This window comes from Indicator indicator, chromosome 9 (genome assembly GCF_027791375.1).
Source record: "Indicator indicator isolate 239-I01 chromosome 9, UM_Iind_1.1, whole genome shotgun sequence".
Taxonomy (NCBI): Eukaryota; Metazoa; Chordata; class Aves; order Piciformes; family Indicatoridae; genus Indicator; species Indicator indicator.
In genome coordinates, this window is record NC_072018.1 from 37,161,688 (window position 1) to 37,178,716 (window position 17,029).

Sequence of the window (17,029 nt, forward strand, 5' to 3'; positions counted from 1 at the left end):
TTTGCTGCTCCACAAAGTGTTCAAGGACCTGGTTGGATTCGATGATCTAAGAGCGTTTTTCCAACCCAATCAGTTCCATGATCACAGGATCACAGGATGTCAGGGGCTGGAAGGGACCTCAGGAGATCATCAAGTCCAAGCCCCCTGCCAGAGTAGGGTCATAGAATCCAGCACAGGTCACACAGAAACACATCCAGATGGGGCTGGAAAGGCTCCAGAGAAGGAGACTCCATAACCTCTCTGGGCAGCCTGCTCCAGGGCTCTGGTACTCTCACAGTGCAGAAGTTCCTCCTCATGTTGTGGTGGAACCTCCTGTGCTGCAGTTTCCACCCACTGTCCCTTGGCCTATCCCAGGGTGCAACTGAGCAGAGCCTGTCCCTGTCCCCTCCCTCCTGACCCCCAGCCCTCAGCTATTGATAGACATTGATCAGATCCCTCTCAGTCTTCTCCTCTCCACACTAACCACCCCCAGGGCTCTCAGCCTCTCCTCCCCAGGCAGTGCTCCAGTCCCTTCAGCATCCTTGGAGCCCTCCCTTGGACTCTCTCCAGCAGATCCCTGTCCCTCTTGAACTTGGGAGCCCAGAACTGGATGCAATATTCCAGGTGAGGTCTCAGCAAGGCAGAGTAGAGAGGGAGGAAATACCCCAAGTGCTATTCTAGAAGCACTTCAGAACCTTACCTGCCAAGGGGCAGCTCCACCATGCAGCTCCCTTCTCAGGAGGGCAAGGAATCTGGGACTTGGCAGGGCTGATTTCTTTTGTTTCTCTGGATATTTATTTCCACTCTTCCTTTGCCATTCTTCTCTCAGAATCTTTAATTCAATTTAATTCAGTTAATTCAAGTTAATGGCCATGGAGGTGTGGGGTTGATGGCTGGACTTCATGAGCTCATAGATTCTAGGATTCTGTGACAGGGACTTGCTGGAGAACAGCAAAGGGCTACAGAGCTGCTGAGGGGCCTGGAACATCTCTGTGCTGAGGAAAGGCTAAGAGCCTTAGGGTTGTTCAGGCTGGAGAAGAGCAGCCTGAGGGAGGATCTGATCAATGCTGATCAATACCTCAAGGGTGGGTGTCAGGAGGATGGCACCAGGCTGTGTTCAGTGGTGCCCAGGGACAGGACAAGGGGTAAGGGGCAGAGAGAGGAGCAGCAGGAGTTCATCTGAACAGGAGGATGAACTTCTGTGATTGAAGGGTGACAGAGCCCTGGAGCAGGCTGTCCAGAGAGGTGGTGGAGTCTCCATCTCTGGAGTCATTCCAGCCCCACTTGGATGTGTTCTGTGTGACCTGCCCTGGGTGACTCTGCTTTGGCAAGAGGGTTGGAATCATCAGAGCTCCCTTCCAATCCCTACCATGCTGTGATCTACAAGATGAACTTCAATGATTCTGATTTCTATCAGAAAGTGATTTTAGAAATATCCCAGCATGATAAAATTCTTGAAGCACAGAATGCTAAATCAACAGCAAAAGCCTCAAACTAATAAAGAGAGAGACTGTTAATGGCAGCTCTGCTCTAACAGCTTCCTTCAGCTCATCAGATGTCTGCATCTCAAATTCTAATAGCAATGGTTCCATATTTAAGAAGAAATATGAGAAAGTTTATTTCTGTAGCAAGCCATCTGCAGTGAGCATGCAGACACTGCCTTGATATGCCAACAGGAGGGAGCCCATCCTCGCACTTGTAAAGCACTTGAACAAGTACACAACCACAGAATGGATTGGGTTGGAAAAGGCCTCTGAGATCCTCCAGGCCAACCATCAACCCAACCCCACTATGGTCATGGAACCATGGCCCCAAGTGCCATGGCCACACCTTGCTGGAACATCTCCAGGCACAGGGACTCCACCACCTTCCTGGGCAGCCTGTGCCAGTCCCTGACCACTCTTGCACCAAAGAACTTTCTCCTCATCTCCAACCTAACCCTCCTCTGGCACATTTCAGGCCATTTCCACTCCTGCTATCACCTGAGACTGGGGAGAGGACACCAGGTCTCCCCTCAGCCTCCTCCTCTCCACACTAAACCCCCCCAGCTCCCTCAGCTGCTCCCCCCCAGCCCTCTTCTCCAGACCCTTCCCCAGCTCTGTTGCCCTCCTCTGGACCTGCTCCAGGTTCTCAATGTGCTTCTTGGGGCGAGGAGCCCGAAACTGAACCCAGCACTCAAGTGTGGCCTCAGCAGTGCCCAGTCCAGGGGCACAATCCCTGTCCTGCTCCTGCTGCCCACACCATTGCTGATCCAGGCCAGGCTGCTGGTGCCCTTCTTGCCCACCTGGGCACTCCCTCGCTCATCTTCAGCTGCTGTCTATAACACCCTCAGGTCCTTCTCTGCTGGGTGGTTTCCAGCCACCCTGCCCCAAGCCTGGAGCCTTCATGGGGTTGTTGTGACCCAAGTTCAGGACCCAGCACTTGGCCTTGTTGTACCTCATCCCACTGACCACAGAGCCAGCCTGCCTAGATCCCTCTGCAGAGCTTTCCTACCTCCAGCAGCTCACCACTCCCACCCATTTAGTGTCATGAGCACTCATACCTCCCAAACTTAACAAACTCACAAAGCAGTAAATCCTTTCAGTGGTTCCTTCAGCATTTATCTTCAAGGTGTCTGTTTTGGCCCTCCATAAGAGCACAGCCAGTTCAGATGCACATCAGAGCACCACCACAAGCCCAGGTACTCATTAACTCCAAATTTCAGCACCCAGCTTCCTTACCAGCATGCCAAGATGGAGATGAAGGACTGGCAGGAACTTCAGGCCCACTGTAGATATTCTTTTATAATTTCTTTAAAGAGGAGGTGGCAGCAAATACTCCTGAGCCGTTTGTCAGAGTCTTTGGAAAGCAGCAAAGTTTGCTTTGAAGTTGACAAACCTGCAGCTATTTGAGCTGGGGGCTGCTGCATTTGAACTGCTTGTGAAGTGCAGCAGGAGCAAGCTGTTGCACTACTAATTTAGGAGCTCTGCAGCACCTGCACCACTAATGATGCTGTCATCAAGAGAAGAGGGACTGCTGGCTTCAGAAGCCCTGATCCTGCGCTGAGCTTTGTGTTGGCAACTGATGTGTTGGGCTGCAGCTCCCAGCTGGAGCAGCTGCCAAGCCCACCACCATCTTTTCCCTTCTTTACATTTTGTTCTCACCCTTCACAACCTGATTCCCTCCATGGCTTCTTAGCTGCTCTCCAAGCGAGCAGCACCCAGCAGAGAGTCACAGGTGTGCCAGCTCTAAGAAGGTTCATGGAATCACAGAATGGGTTGGGTTGGAAGGGACCTTAAAGATCATAGAATCACAGAACTGTTAGGGTTGGAAAGGACCTCAAGGATCATCCAGCTCCAACCCCCCTGCCACAGGCAGGGACACCTCCCACCAGCTCAGGTTGCTCAAGGCCTCATCCAGCCTGGCTGTGAACACCTCCAGGGAGGGGACATCCACAGCCTCCCTGGGCAACCTGTGCCAGTGTCTCCCCACCCTCACTGTCAAGAATTTCAAGATACTAACCGCTGCCCTTTGTTCCTGCCTACTGCAGGAGCCCAGGTAACATCCCCTCCACCCAGAGCTTGTCAGGATTTAGCTACAGAGAACTTTGAATTTTTTTTTTTTAAAGGGAGGGTGGATTTTTTGATTGCTACACTGGAGCAGGTCCAGAGAAGGGCAACAAAGCTGAGGAAGGGTCTGGAGAAGAGGGCTGGGGAGGAGCAGCTGAGAGAGCTGGGGGTGTTTAGTGTGGAGAAGAGGAGGCTGAGGGGAGACCTCTGCAGCTCCCTGAGAGGAGGCTGCAGTCAGGTGGGAGTTGGGCTCTGCTTCCTACTAACAAGTGACAGGACAGGACAAGAGGAAATAGCCTCAAGTTGCACCAGGACAGGTTTAGGTTGGAGAGGATAAGAAACTTGTCAACTAAAAGGCTTCTCCAAGCCTGGCACAGGCTGCCCAGGCAGGTGGCTGGATCCCCATCCCTGGAGCTGTCTCAGAGAGGCAGAGATGTGGTGCTGAGGGCCTTGGCAGAGCTGGAGCCAGGTGGGACTGGGTGATCTCAGAGGGCTTTTCCAACTGAAACCATTCTGTGACTCCAAGACATCACGTGAGGACTCCAGGAGCTGAGCTCCTGCCTGATTTCTGCATCTGTCATCCTCACAGGCTGTCTGATTGTCAAACACTCCCCAAAGTGGCAAAGTAACAGCTTGTGTTTGCTCTGCCAGCCCCTCGCTCAGGACCCCTGACAGCCCCACACACAGACTGCGGGTCAGGTTCTGCTCTGCCCCCTTCTCCCTGCAGCTCTTTACACCTGTACAAACTGAGCAGAAAACATGCAAGATGCGACCATTCTGTTGTACTTGTGTTTGAGCCTCGCCTGGCAGGGGTGAGAATGGGTAGACAGGGTGCAAGGCAGGGAGAATGGGGGGGGCTGGCTAGGAGAAGGCAGCGCAGAGAGCGGCAGCCACCACACAAAGGCTGTGCTGCTGCTTCCAGGCTCAGCACCTGTGACCTGAGCACTAGAATCAGGAGGCACCAGCTCTGGACTCTGTGGGGTATGTAGGGATTTGCTGATTGCAGTGGAAAACCCAGCAGGGCTGAAGTGCTGCAGGGTGCTCTGCAAACAGCAACCTCACAGCTTCAGACCCTCGGGGAGCCGAGGAATTCCCTCATTGTTGGAAGATGCCGAAGGCCATTGTCAGGGGAGTGATGCTGGCTCCCTGCCACCTGATGCTGGAGCCTACAGCCTTAATTACAAACCCTAAATCGGTCTGAGGAGTTGCCTGTCTGAGGCCCTGACAGCCAGGAGGCTTGCCCCTTCCATGTCAGCCAGGCAAGTATTCATAGGATGGGTTGGGTTGGAGGGGACCTCAAAGATCATCCAGTTCCAACCCCCTGCCATGGGGGTTCCAGGCCCCTCAGCAGCTTTGCAGCCCTTTGCTGTCCCCTCTCCAGCAGTCCCTGTCCCTGTCCCTCTTGAACTGGGGAGCCCAGAACTGGACACAATACTCCAGATGTGGCCTCACCAGTGCAGAGCAGAGTAGGTGAAAACCTCCCCTGCCCTGCTGGCCACACTCTTGTTGATGCACCCCAGAATGACCTTGGCCTTCTTGGCCCCAGGGGCATATTGCTGGCTCCTGGGCATCCTGTTGCCCACCAGGACTGCTAGGTCCTTTCCCCCAGAGCTGCTGTCCAACAGCTCAATCCCCAACCTGCACTGACCCCTGGGGTTGTTGGTCCCCAGAGGCAGGACCCTACACTGCCCTTAGTGAATTTCAGGAGATTTCTGCCCACCCAGCTCTCTGGAGGTATCTCCAGAATGGCTGAAGAGGGCCCCACAGAAGAGCAAGGCTCCTGAAGCACAGAGGATACAATGCAAAGTGAGTGGCTGCAGGCTTTCCTCTTTCACTCCCTGGTTTGTGAACTGATGGCAAGTTTTCCTTGTCTGGAAGAAAAATCTGCTGCATCCTGGGCTTTTGTTTTGGTCTCCCTCATCCTGCAAGCAGGCTTGAGAGCTATTCAGTTTAACAGACACTAGTTAAGCAGTTAAAGCTGGGCTCTGACAGGTTTCCCAAGCTGCTTCTGAATTATTTGGCAAATAAATTCCTCCTCATCTGCTAATTTCAGACTTTCAAAATAATTTAGCTCTCAAGTACATAATATAAAGTGATTATCTTGTTCTTAGCAGTCTGAGGGCAGAAGCTGTTTAGAACCTGAGCAGGCTACAGGCAAGAAGAAAGCTTTAGATAAAATTCATCTGCCGAGGCAGAGCAGTGAAACAAATTCCCTCTCTGCTCTTAGGGGCAGCTGCTCCACGAGCCAGGCACCAGCTATATCCCTCAAATACTCCACAGCTAAAGCTGAATCCAAAGCTCTGGACTGTCAGGAACACATCCAGGTGGATCCTGGAGGTCTTCAGAGAAGGAGACTCCACAACCCCTCTGTGCCAGCAGCCTGCTCCAGGCCTCCAGCAGCCTCACACCAAAGAAGTTTCTCCTCATGTTGAGGTGAAACCTCCTGGGTTCCAGCTTCCAGGGTCTCTTGTGTGAGGGCTCTCAGGACCTCAGTGGATCAGTCTGGAGCCTCTATTCCCCATGAGGAGAAATTTATCTAGCTGGGGTTAAAATCCCAGGGTTTATTTCACAAGCAGTCCTGACAGGAGACAGAAACCAGCAGCCCCTGAGAAGCCTGTACTTGCTGCAGTGCTCCTCATTGTCAGATACCATTTCAAGTGAAAGAAACCCAAAGCAATGAAGACAGGTCTGGAGCCTGAACACTTCCTCTCCCTTGTTCTCATTTAATCCTTAGCCATCCTTGTTCTGCCTCCAAGACCCCATCCAGCTGTGACTGCTACTTCCCCTGCTCTTCCGGCTCTCTTTCTCCTGCCCTGCTCTCAGTGCCACCTGCTCCATGACTGGCTCTGCACCACCTTGAGATTTCCCAGATGGAAACTGGAAATCTAAGGGCCCTGAAGAGCTTACTGGAACAGAGTCTGGAATGACTTATTGCAATGAACTTCTCCCACTTCCCACACTTCATAGATTCATAGCATGGTTTGGCTTGGAAGGGACCTTAAAGCTCATCCAGTTCCAACCCCCTGCCATGGGCAGGGACACCTCCCACCAGCTCAGCTTGCTCGAGGCCTCATCCAGCCTGGCCTTGAACCCCTCCAGGGAGGAGGCAGCCACAGCCTCCCTGGGCAACCTGTGCCAGTGTCTCACCACCCTCACTCTCAAGAATTTCTTCCTCATCTCCAGTCTCAGTCTCCCCTCTCCCAGCTCAAAGCCATTGTCCCTCATCCTGGCACTCCCAGCCCTTATCAAAAGTTTCTCCCCAGCTCTCCTGTAGCTCCCTCCAGGTATTGAAATGCTGCTATAAGGTCTCCCTCAAGCCTTCTCCTCTCCAGGCTGAACAGCCCCAACTAGACCATCCTCTGTCTCACCCTCAAGGAGGATATTTTCTTTTCAAGGAAAAGGAAAATAAACCCCTAAGTTTTTCCTTTAAAGCCATGGCCATTTGTGAAGCAGCTGACCAGAAAATATCCTGGTTAATAACTGCAGTTGTGGCTGCCAAGCCTGTGATGGATGGGAGCTGTCACTTTAGAGTGGTTGGCATTTTCATTACACTCTAGATACTTAAGGACAACTCCCATAGACTTCCCATGTGGCAAACAGGCTCCTGACAAAAGTCTGCTCTAAATGGCTTGTCCATCACCTCACAAAAAAAACCTCCATGGCAGAGGCAGGGATTGAATTAAATCCTGCACAGGATTCAGTTGTGCCATGAGAGCCTCTCTCCTCTTTCACAATCCTCTGCATACCTTCCAGACAAGGCTTCCACTGAAAGCAGCCTCCCTCCCTATGGGAGCTGGATCTGCACCACAAATGGACATCAAAGATTGCTACAGCTGACAAGGGGCTGAGCTGCAGAGCTTACAACCAGGAGCATCTAACCCAGAGGCTACACCCTGTGGCCTGTAAATCCCCAGTGCTCCACAAGCCCACAGCCAGAACAACTTCTGAGGAAAAGTCCATGAGGCACTGCTCATCTTCTCCCTGCTCTCAAGCCTTTGAATTGTGTCAAGTCACACCAACAAATATCTGGAGGATTATTGAGCAATTCTGAGCCCCAAGCCTGGCATTGCCCATCCAGATCAAAAGCAGAGTGTACACTCACCTGGGTGCTGGCTGGGCTAAGGAGAGCTGGGCTCAGAAGTCAAGAGGGCATCAGGGTTGAGTTAGAGTGGTATAGCCTTCTGTATTAGGAACAACAATCTGCTGCTAAACTGCCTGTAAAGTGAGTCCTGAAAGACAGGCTTAGGTGTAGACATCAAGCAGACACTCCTTAAGTGAGGTGAACCCCACATCACAGAATGGGTTGGGTTGGAAATGACCTTAAAGATCATCCAGTTCTAATCCTCCTGCCATGGGAGGGACACTTCCTACCAGCCCAGGTTGCCCAAGACCCCATCCAACCTGGCCTTGAATATCTCCAGGTTCCACAACCCTTGAGCAGCTGAGTCTAGTTGAGAGGTGTCCCTGCCCATGGTGGGGAGGTTGGGGCAGACGAGCTCTCAGGTCCCTTCCAACCTCAGCCATTCTAGGATTCCATGATTCTATTCTCCAGGTAGCACCAGGTAAGCAACAGCCTTCTGCAAGTGCAAGCTTATGTTGAAATGCCTTCAGGGCATTGCTGCTACTCACAGGAATGAGAAACCCTACAAAAGGGAATCACAGCATGGTAGAGCTGGAAGGGAGCTCTGGAGATCAGCCAGTCCAACCCCTTGCCAAGGCAGGGTCACTCAGGGCAGAGGGCACACAGAACACAGCCAGGTGGGGCTGGAATGACTCCACCACCTCTCTGAGCAGCCTGCTCCAGGGCTCTGTCACCCTTCAATCACAGAAGTTCCTCCTCCTGTTCAGATGAACTTCTGCTGCTCCACTCTCTGCCCCTTACCCCTTGTCCTGTCCCTGGGCACCACTGAACACAGCCTGGTGCCATCCTCCTGACACCCATTCTTGAAGTATTGATCGGCACTGATTAGATCCCCCTCATCCTTCTCCTTTCCAGGCTAACCAGCCTCAGGGCTCTCAGCCTTTCCTCACCACAGAGATCTGTAGAAGAAAACCCCAGAACTGAGTTGTCTGAATGTGGATCTGACAGAATGTCCTGGTAAAGCCACACAGCCCATGTGGAAAAGCCTCTGACTGCAGGGTGGTGCAAGGAAACCCAGTTTGAGCAAGAGGCCTTCCTGCAGAGCAGTAGTTTGGGAGTGTGAGCTCATGAAATGATCTGCACATCAGAACTGCAGAACAAAGGCCCTGTCCACCCTGCAGGCCAGGCACTGCTGGCCAAGGAGGAGACGTCTAGCAAAGAGGAGAATGTTTCATCACAGCACTCCCAGGCTCCAACAACACTCAGCTTGGGAATGTAACAGCAGCAGAGGAGGGGTGCTCAGAAAGCAGGGCTGAAGGGAACGGTGGTGTGCAAAGTCAACAGCAGCCCAAAGCACAGCGCAGGGAGAGGAGAAGAAAGCCCAGGGTTGGCAGTTCTGTGGCGCTGCCTACCTGGAGTTTGGCAATGGGACTCAGGGAAGGTGCCTGGAGAACACCGCAGAGGGGTTCACGGCGGGGTGGGTGCAAGGGAGGTAGGTGGATGTGAAAGGTGATGCCAGCCCTACTGCCCTGCCTCAGGCAGCAGGGTGCCAGGAAGCTGGAATCATGCTCCCAGCAGACAAAGTTGTTCACAAACAGCCCCAGGCGCAGGGAGGTGTGACCCTGCTGCTGCTCCAGGGCTGCCCACACACATGTGGGGTGTGCCAGGGCCCCGCTGCCCAGCCACTGGTCTCGTGGGCAGCCACACTCCCCTGGCAGTGGGACTGGCAGTGGGAGTGAGTGAGCCACCAGCAGCATTCACACACAGCAGCACACAACAGGCATGTGGCCAAGGGCTTCTGGCCACATCCCTGCGAGCCAGGACCGCAGTGCTGGGGACAAGGCGGGGGGACAAGGAGGGCCTGCAAACATGCAAGGCACCAAGCTGAGCACTGAAGCAGGGGGAAAATAGAAAGAAAAATTAAAAATAAAATTAAAAAAAAAAAAATTCCCTTCCCCCAAGACAGCTGCAGAGTGCGATGAAACACCCCCCACCCCCCTTAGGCACAATCAGCCCTGAGCATCTGGGCAAGGATGAGGTGGGTGCAAAGTGCACAGGGAGGAAATGTGTCAGCTGCAGCATCTGAGAGCAGCACAGCAAACTCAGACGGGAAATGAGCTTGCAAAGTGCACCCAACGAGATGATCGCGGGGATAAGTTGCTTCTATGGAAACTGCAGCCCGATGAAGCAAAAAACCAGTCTGATGGCAAAGTTTGAAGCAGGAGCCGGCTCATGCCTGGTTTCAGCTACATTCCACACCCCCTAAAGAAGGGGGGAAAAAAGGGAAAAAGCTGCACAATGTGTTTCTTGTTACAGACACACACACACACACAAAAAAAAAAAAGGGAAAAAAAAAAAAGAAATGGGGACACAGGTTTTTTTCCTGTATGGGCTCCATCATATTAAGCTGTAAGTTTAGTTCTGGACAAACAATCTCTTGTTGCATCTCTGGGATGGAGGTTAATGAATTCCCACAGATGATGTTGGCCAAACAGTGGTCGGCTTGTGACTTGATTTCCAGCATCATGATGTGAGGGGATCAGAATAGAAAAGCACTTTGAAGGGAAGAGGCTGCCTACAGCAGGATTGTTTCTACAAGCTAATTGTACTGAGTGCAGCTGCACAAAGCTGGATCAACAGTAATAGAAGGCGGCGCAGACTTCCTGACGCCAGCCCCGCAGAGCTCCCACCAACAGCCTGGCAATTCCAGATTGTTTTCCAGACCTTATCTCTCCCCCAAGTTTTTTCTTTTCTTTTCTTTTTTTTCTTTTTTTCCTTTCTTTTTTCTTTTCATTCTTTCTCCCTTTCTTTTTCTCTTTTTCTTTCTCCCTTTTTTCTTTCTCATTCTTTCTTCCTTTCCTTTTCTTCCTTTCTTCCCCCCTTCTTTCTTCTCTTTTTCTTTTTCTCTTTCTTTCTTTCTTCTTTCTTTCTTTTCTTTCTTTCCTTCCCTCTTTCTTTCCTTCTTTCTTTCCTTCTTTCTTTCCTTTTTTTTCCCTTCTTTTTTCTTTTTTTTTTAGTCTTCCCCCTCCCCCTTTTTTGTCTTTTAACATTTTCTGACCGGAACAAAAGTAACAGGAAAATCCTTTGTGAAATTAAACCACCAAAAATGCTGTTACAGATCGGTGCCTTTCGCAGAAGTTGTAACTAAATATTTTGCATGCGTTGCTCTCTCTCTCTCTTTCTCTCCCCTCCCTCCTGCTCAAAAAAAAAAAAAAAACCCAGAAAACCCAGAAAGCCAAACCTCAAAACTTCTATACCCTTATAACTTTCTTTGAATGAATTGGAAAACATGAGGCAAACAAAACAACAAAAAAAGAGGCCAAAAGGAGTGAGCTCCAGCGAGATATTTCACCTGGTTGCACTGCAAACTCCTGATACCAGAACAGATTTGGACACCCTGCTTGGATGGTGTCAATGGCTTGGAAAGGGGCCAGTTTTAACAGATTTTTTGAGTCTGGTTTGATGGCTTAAATACCCCGGCAATTAAAATCATTTACATTATTACTAGATGTTTTAGATAAATGTCATTAGAGCCTTGGGATGGGAAGGAACTTGCCGGGCTCCGCGTGGGGGTGGTGGAGGTGGCTCTGCTGGGAGCAGACACTGGGGATCCCCAGGCCCAGTGGCTGCCCAGGACCCTGGGGCCGGGCCCAGGACTCTTTAAGATGCTGCAGGACATGAAACTTTTCAAAGTGTGATTTTTCCTCAGGGAAAAGAAAAAAATCTTTTTAATTTGGTGGGGGTCCTGACACACAGAACAAATACACCCCCCTCTTACTCCCTCACACACCAGAGATCCCCAGCCACAGGGGAGGTCTGAGAAGACTTTAAGATGAGAAAGGACAGGCAACCTTCTTAAAAAGTGTGACTTAACCTTCCTTAAAAGTGTGACTTTTCCTCATAAAAACCGAATTTCCTTCCCTTTTTTTTGGTGGGGGTCCCAAAACCCAGGACTCCCATCCTCTCCCTCACATACCAGGGATTCCCTGGGCCCAGGGGTTTCTGCAGGCCCCAGAGGTTGGTCTGAGAAGACTTTCAAGTGCAAGAGAACAGAAAACCTTCTTTAAAAGCATGGTTTTCTCCTCATATCAAAGTAAATTTTCCTCTCTTTCTCTTTTTTTTTTTCTTTTGAGGGAGTTCCCAACACACAAGACAAACACTCCCAACTCTCTCTCCTTCACACTGGGGATCCCTGGCCCCAGGGATTACTGCAGGTCTGAGAGAATGTTAAGATGTAGACAACCTTACCAAAAAAGTGTGATTTTTTTTTCATTAGAGAAAACATAGATTTTTATGGGTTTTTCTTTCTTTTGAGGGGGTCCCAATACACAGGACACATATTCCCTCCTCTCTCCCCCCTGCACCGAGGATCCCCAGCCTCTCAGGGGTGACTGCAGGAACGAAGGGCTGGTCTGAGAAGACTTGTAAGATGCAACAAGCAAGCAAACCTTGTTTTGAAAGTGTGAATTTTTGTCCTCACAGAAAACACTTCTTAAAATTATTCTGGGAGGGGGGGGTCCGACACACAATAAAAATGCTCCCCCCGCACACCCAGGTCAGGGCAGCCTGGCGACCTTCTTCCCACCCGGCCGGGCCCTGCGGGCGCGAACCCGAGCCCCCTTTCCCATCATTTTCCCGTTTTCTTCTTTTCTCGCCCCATTCTGCGGGCGCCCCCTCCCCTCACATTCCCCACATACACTCCGTGTTCCGTCCCGTCCCCCCACCCCAGGCGCTGTGCCACGGCGAGGCGTCCGGCAGTGGCCCCCGCTGCAGGTGCGCCCGGGAGGGGGAAGCGGGGCCGGGCCGCCGCCTGCCGCCGCGGGCGCAGCCCCGGTCGCCATGGCAGCCGCCTCAGCGGCGCCGCCGGGCCCGGGCGGCGAGGGGGGGCGGCGGCGAGGGGCTGATGTCACGGGGCTGGCGCCGCGCAGTCCGAGCCGGCCTCGGGCGCAGAGCGGCGGGGCGGAGCGGGGCGCGGTGCCCGGGGCTCGGGAGGAGGGAGAGAGGGAGGGCGCCCCCGGGGGGGGCCGCGCACCCCCAGCTCCGCCAAGGGCTGGCGCCGGGCGGTGCAGGCCTCCCACGGCGGGGCAGCCCGCGTCCCTGCCCCCCAGCGCCGGAGCGGAGCCCCGGGTTTGTGACTCCCGGCGGCAGCGGGCCTGGAGATGTTGGTTGAGGGTGGAACGCGGAGCGGAAAGCGACGCTTTGTACGCGGCGAGGAGCGAGGGTTTTCCTACCAGATGTTTGCAGCGGCGATTCGGGGTTGGGAAGCGGCTGTGTATGAACCCTGGTTGCAAACCAAAGGGCGGACGTGGCTCTGCGACGCACCCGGCGGCACATGGAGGGGAAGAGGGGAGACTGTCCCTGCCTGGGACGTGCCCTGAAGTCCCGGGGAAGAGCTCCCGAGGAGCAGCTTTGCAGCTCCGGAGAGTTCCCCACACGCCCCCCGGAGCCCACCCGTTTCCGCGCTGGGCACGGGCATGTGTAAGGGAGCAGGGAGCGTTGGGAGCTGATGAGCCGCTGCCAAAGCTTTTGGAGTGAAAAGAGCACAGCTGAGGGCACGAAGCGTTGCGAAAACAGGGCTCGGGGTGCTCGCCCGGGGGGAAGCGGAGCTTCGGCTGCTCATAGGCTTCGCTTTTTCTCGTGCTGGAAGCGCACAGCACAGTCGTTTGAGGACAGAGCCAATAGCACAGGTTAGTCCTCTCGCCGCACAACTTCTCGCTGTTTTAAGCCCCCTTAGCGAGGAAAAGCGAAACTCTTTGCAAAGGGGTCCCTGCAAAGCCTGGACAGCCGCGGCTGCTGCACGGCTGCGCTGTCCAAGAATGACACATATCGCTGGGAGAAGCGCGAACGGATTTGTTTACGTTGGCTGTAATTATACCAAAAATAGTGTCAAAATTTCTTCCACTCCCGCGTTCGTGAGACAGAAACACAAACACGTTGGAAGGAGCAGAGAAGCCCGTGGCCGCAGATCAAGTACCAGATACGTTTGGAATTAAGATTTGAGTGATGGAAGGGACTGAAGACGCTCTAAGTAGTGATTTTAATGGAGTCCTTAACTGACGAGGTGGGTATTTATTTATTTATTATTATTTACTGTCTTTAGGTGCACTTGAACAATGTTATTTCTCACCCTATCACATGGAACATCGAGATTCACTTTCACCCTCCGCATCTCCTTGAATTGTGTTACTGTCAGCCTCGGCACCGCCTACAAATCCATCCCCAGGGAAAAGCCCCGGGGCAAGCACCCCGGTGTGACAGTCACCGCAATGTCCTGGCCACTAAACTGCCAACCACCAGCTCAGGAATGCCGCCTGAACTGGGGGGGGGGAGGGAGGGGGGCGGAGGGAAATAAAAAAAGGAAATATCGATTCAGCTCTCCGCAGCTTTGTCTCCAAGTGTCCGTGATGTTCCCCCACCCCCTCAGCTCCTCTCCTGTAGCTACGCGACCGCAGCGCAGATCGACACAGCCTTGCCTGCTTTTAATAGTGATGATTAACGGCACGATCCTCACTGGGTTTATGGGGCGAGTGCTGGGTTGGGTTTACAGGGAACACCAACCTGCTTCCAGCATCCCGCTGGTTTGCACGGAATTGCTGCATTTTGTATAAAATTCCACCCACGTTCATTGTCCTAATCTAGGTCCACCCTTTCCTAAGTTTACCTTTCCTCAGGTGGCGTCTGCGAAGAGGGATGGCAGCTATGTGGCTCTTACACAGCCGTTAATACACAGAAAAAAATACAATGGAGTTAAGCTAAAAAAAAAAAAAAAAAAGTCACTTCTCCAGCTAAACAATAAAAAAACACAACAAACCCCAAAACCCAACTTTTTTCTCTCCCCTCTGGAATGTTTCTGGAAGATGTTTCATTGACTGCAAGCAGAAGCTGCAAAAAAAGTATAGCGTGTAGCGAGCATTTGCATTTGTCACCAGGAACAATCTCTGCCTAATTAATGACAGTCCCATGCCGCTGCCGGGGTGCAGATGAGCAGCCGCTCAAGGGCAATCCATGTAAATGCACTTCCAATATGTGCCTTGGCTTAATGATCGCCGATTAACAGCAGCATCTGCAATAGCCTTGCCCTCACCAGCTCTGCCAGGGCTCTGGGTGTCCCCAGCGGGGCACGACGCTGGGCATTAAGGTTTATTTCCCTTTATTCTTGCTGCTGACATCTGCAGCCAGCAGCGCTCTGCTGCTGATCCCACACAGGTAGACGCCAAAGCCCCTCCGTGCCCTAATTCTCCGGGATACCTGAGCCCCTACCAGTTGCCTGTCTCACGATCTGCATCCCTCGCTCGGGCACCGCCAGCCCTCACAGCTGCTGCCTGGGCTCATCGATGGGGACAGGGTGAGGGAACAGCTTGCGGGGAGAAAAGGGAGGGGAAGGAAGGGAACAAGAAGGAAGGGAAAAGAAAGAGGGGAGAAAAAAGAAGGGAGGGCAGGCTGCCAGTGGCGCCGGGTGCCCACGCCTTTGTGGCGGGCCGGGCGCCAGTGGGCCGCGCACTATTTACTGCCCTCAGCTGTGCGGCGTGGCCCCGCCCCCCTGACAGGATTGGCTCGGCGGGCGGAAGGCCCGCGCAGCCCCCGCGCCCACCACCCCACCAGTGAGGGCGCCGCGGGGTGATTGACGTGCGGGCGGCAGCGAATGGCAGCGAGCGCGGGCTGGGCTCGGCGGCGGCGCCATAAAGGGAGGCGGCGAGGCTCCGCACCTCAGTGCGAGCTGCAGCAGCGCGCAGAGCGGTAGGGCAGCCGCAGCGCCTGGTAGGCTTCCCCTTAGCCCCATCTGTCTGGTCTTTGGAACCCGGCTTTCTCCCGTCCGCCTTTCAGCATGAAAGCTTTCAGCCCGGTGCGGTCCGTCAGGAAAAACGGTCTCTCGGAGCACAACCTGGGCATCTCCCGGAGCAAAACGCCCGTGGATGACCCTATGAGCCTGCTGTACAACATGAACGATTGCTACTCCAAGCTGAAGGAGCTGGTGCCCAGCATCCCGCAGAACAAGAAAGTCAGCAAGATGGAAATCCTCCAGCACGTTATTGACTACATCTTGGACCTGCAGATCGCCCTGGACTCGCACCCGACCATCGTCAGCCTTCACCACCAGAGACCTGGGCAGAACCCTTCCTCCAGAACTCCTCTGACCACCCTAAACACAGACATCAGCATCCTCTCGCTACAGGTAAACGCCTTCCGCCGAGCACACCCCCCTCTCCCTGGCTCCCTGCTGACCTAGATCGGGCCGTGCAGGTCGGCGTTAGCAACGCCCCCCGAGCCGAGCGCGGTGGTCACCGAGGGGACGGCTGGAGGTGGCACCGCCACTGGGAGCCGCGGGCAGGCGAGCCCTGGCTGAAGCCCCGGACGAGCCGGGAGGGTTTTCTCCTGCTTCCCCGAGTTCTCGACCGCCTCCCCCTTACCTTTGTGGTGTTTTCCTTCTCGCAGGCGTCCGAGTTTCCCTCAGAGCTCATGTCAAGCGACAGCAAAGCACTTTGTGGCTGAAACAAACGGTGAGTGCGATGCTCTTTATTTTTCAGACTTCAGGTTAAAAAAAAAATGCCTGTTTAGGGAACGAGAGATGTGCTTGGCCATGGCTGAAAATCCGTCCTGAGAGTCGGATAGGAGCTGGCTTTGTAATCGGTGAGGAATTAGCCTGCCTCGCAGTCAGGGTGTATTCTGTCGCTATCTGCTCATTAAGCTGCTCTGACACTACCCGCTGCTTAATGCAAGCCCCATCCTTATCTCCTCTTCAAGTCTTCACTTCCTGGGCCAAAGTGACTAAGTTGGGAATCTTGGCACAATTCCTGCGGTTGTGTGATGTGGGATTGTCTGCGCTATCAGTTCAAGAAGGGACTGCTTTTAATCAAATAATTGCAGTGAGAGAGGCAGACTGGCGCCTCTCAGCATTGCAGTTCGAGATTTAAATCAAGATTTGGGCTGAGAATCCTTTCCTCCTGCCCCTTTCTCCTTATTTTTTTTGCCTTGAGTGTGTGTTATTTAAATGTTCAATTTGTGCTCTTGAAGAGCCGTGTGTGAGAGAAGAGAGCGAGCCTTGCATGTATTGCATCTGGACGCCAGGGTTTGCCCAATCTCTGAGTGTTTGGTTAAATGTTCAAACTGTGGCTTCCTCCCTGGCGCCAGTCTGTCCGGATCTCTGCCCTGTTAGCATTCTCCTAAATCCGCCTCTTTTCAATCTCTTGCAGGTGTTCCACTGAGATTTTTTTTCCTTTTTCTTTTTCTTTTTCTTTTTTTTTTTGCACAAGAAAACGTCTCCAGGATTTCTTTTTTTTTTTTTTGAGGTGCTGAACTTATTTTTCAGCTGTACCTGGAGGAGAGAGGGGGGAAAAAACACAAAAACAAATCCACGTTAACTAAAAGGACTCTTTAAAAATTAAGAAGAAGAGAAAAAATCAAGATCTTTATTCCCACCACC

At 52.8% G+C, this 17,029-nt stretch overlaps 1 protein-coding gene across 1 annotated transcript; it reads left to right on the forward strand.

Moving 5' to 3' along the window:
- Positions 1 to 15,391: 15,391 nt before the first annotated feature.
- ID2 (inhibitor of DNA binding 2) lies at positions 15,392 to 16,189 on the forward strand. Its single transcript, XM_054383610.1, has 2 exons — positions 15,392 to 15,781; positions 16,042 to 16,189. The coding sequence occupies exons 1-2, from the start codon at positions 15,434 to 15,436 to the stop codon at positions 16,096 to 16,098; spliced, it is 405 nt and encodes a 134-aa protein (XP_054239585.1). The 5' UTR covers positions 15,392 to 15,433; the 3' UTR covers positions 16,099 to 16,189.
- The last annotated feature ends 840 nt before the right edge of the window (positions 16,190 to 17,029 follow it).

What these genes read in the sequence shown, in the direction of transcription:
- ID2 (XM_054383610.1), top strand. Translation starts at nt 15,434, where the DNA reads ATGAAAGCTTTCAGCCCGGTGCGGTCCGTCAGGAAAAACGGTCTCTCG. An exon ending in TCAGCATCCTCTCGCTACAG is followed by an intron (nt 15,782 to 16,041) that starts GTAAACGCCTTC and finishes TCCTTCTCGCAG; the next exon opens with GCGTCCGAGTTTCCCTCAGA.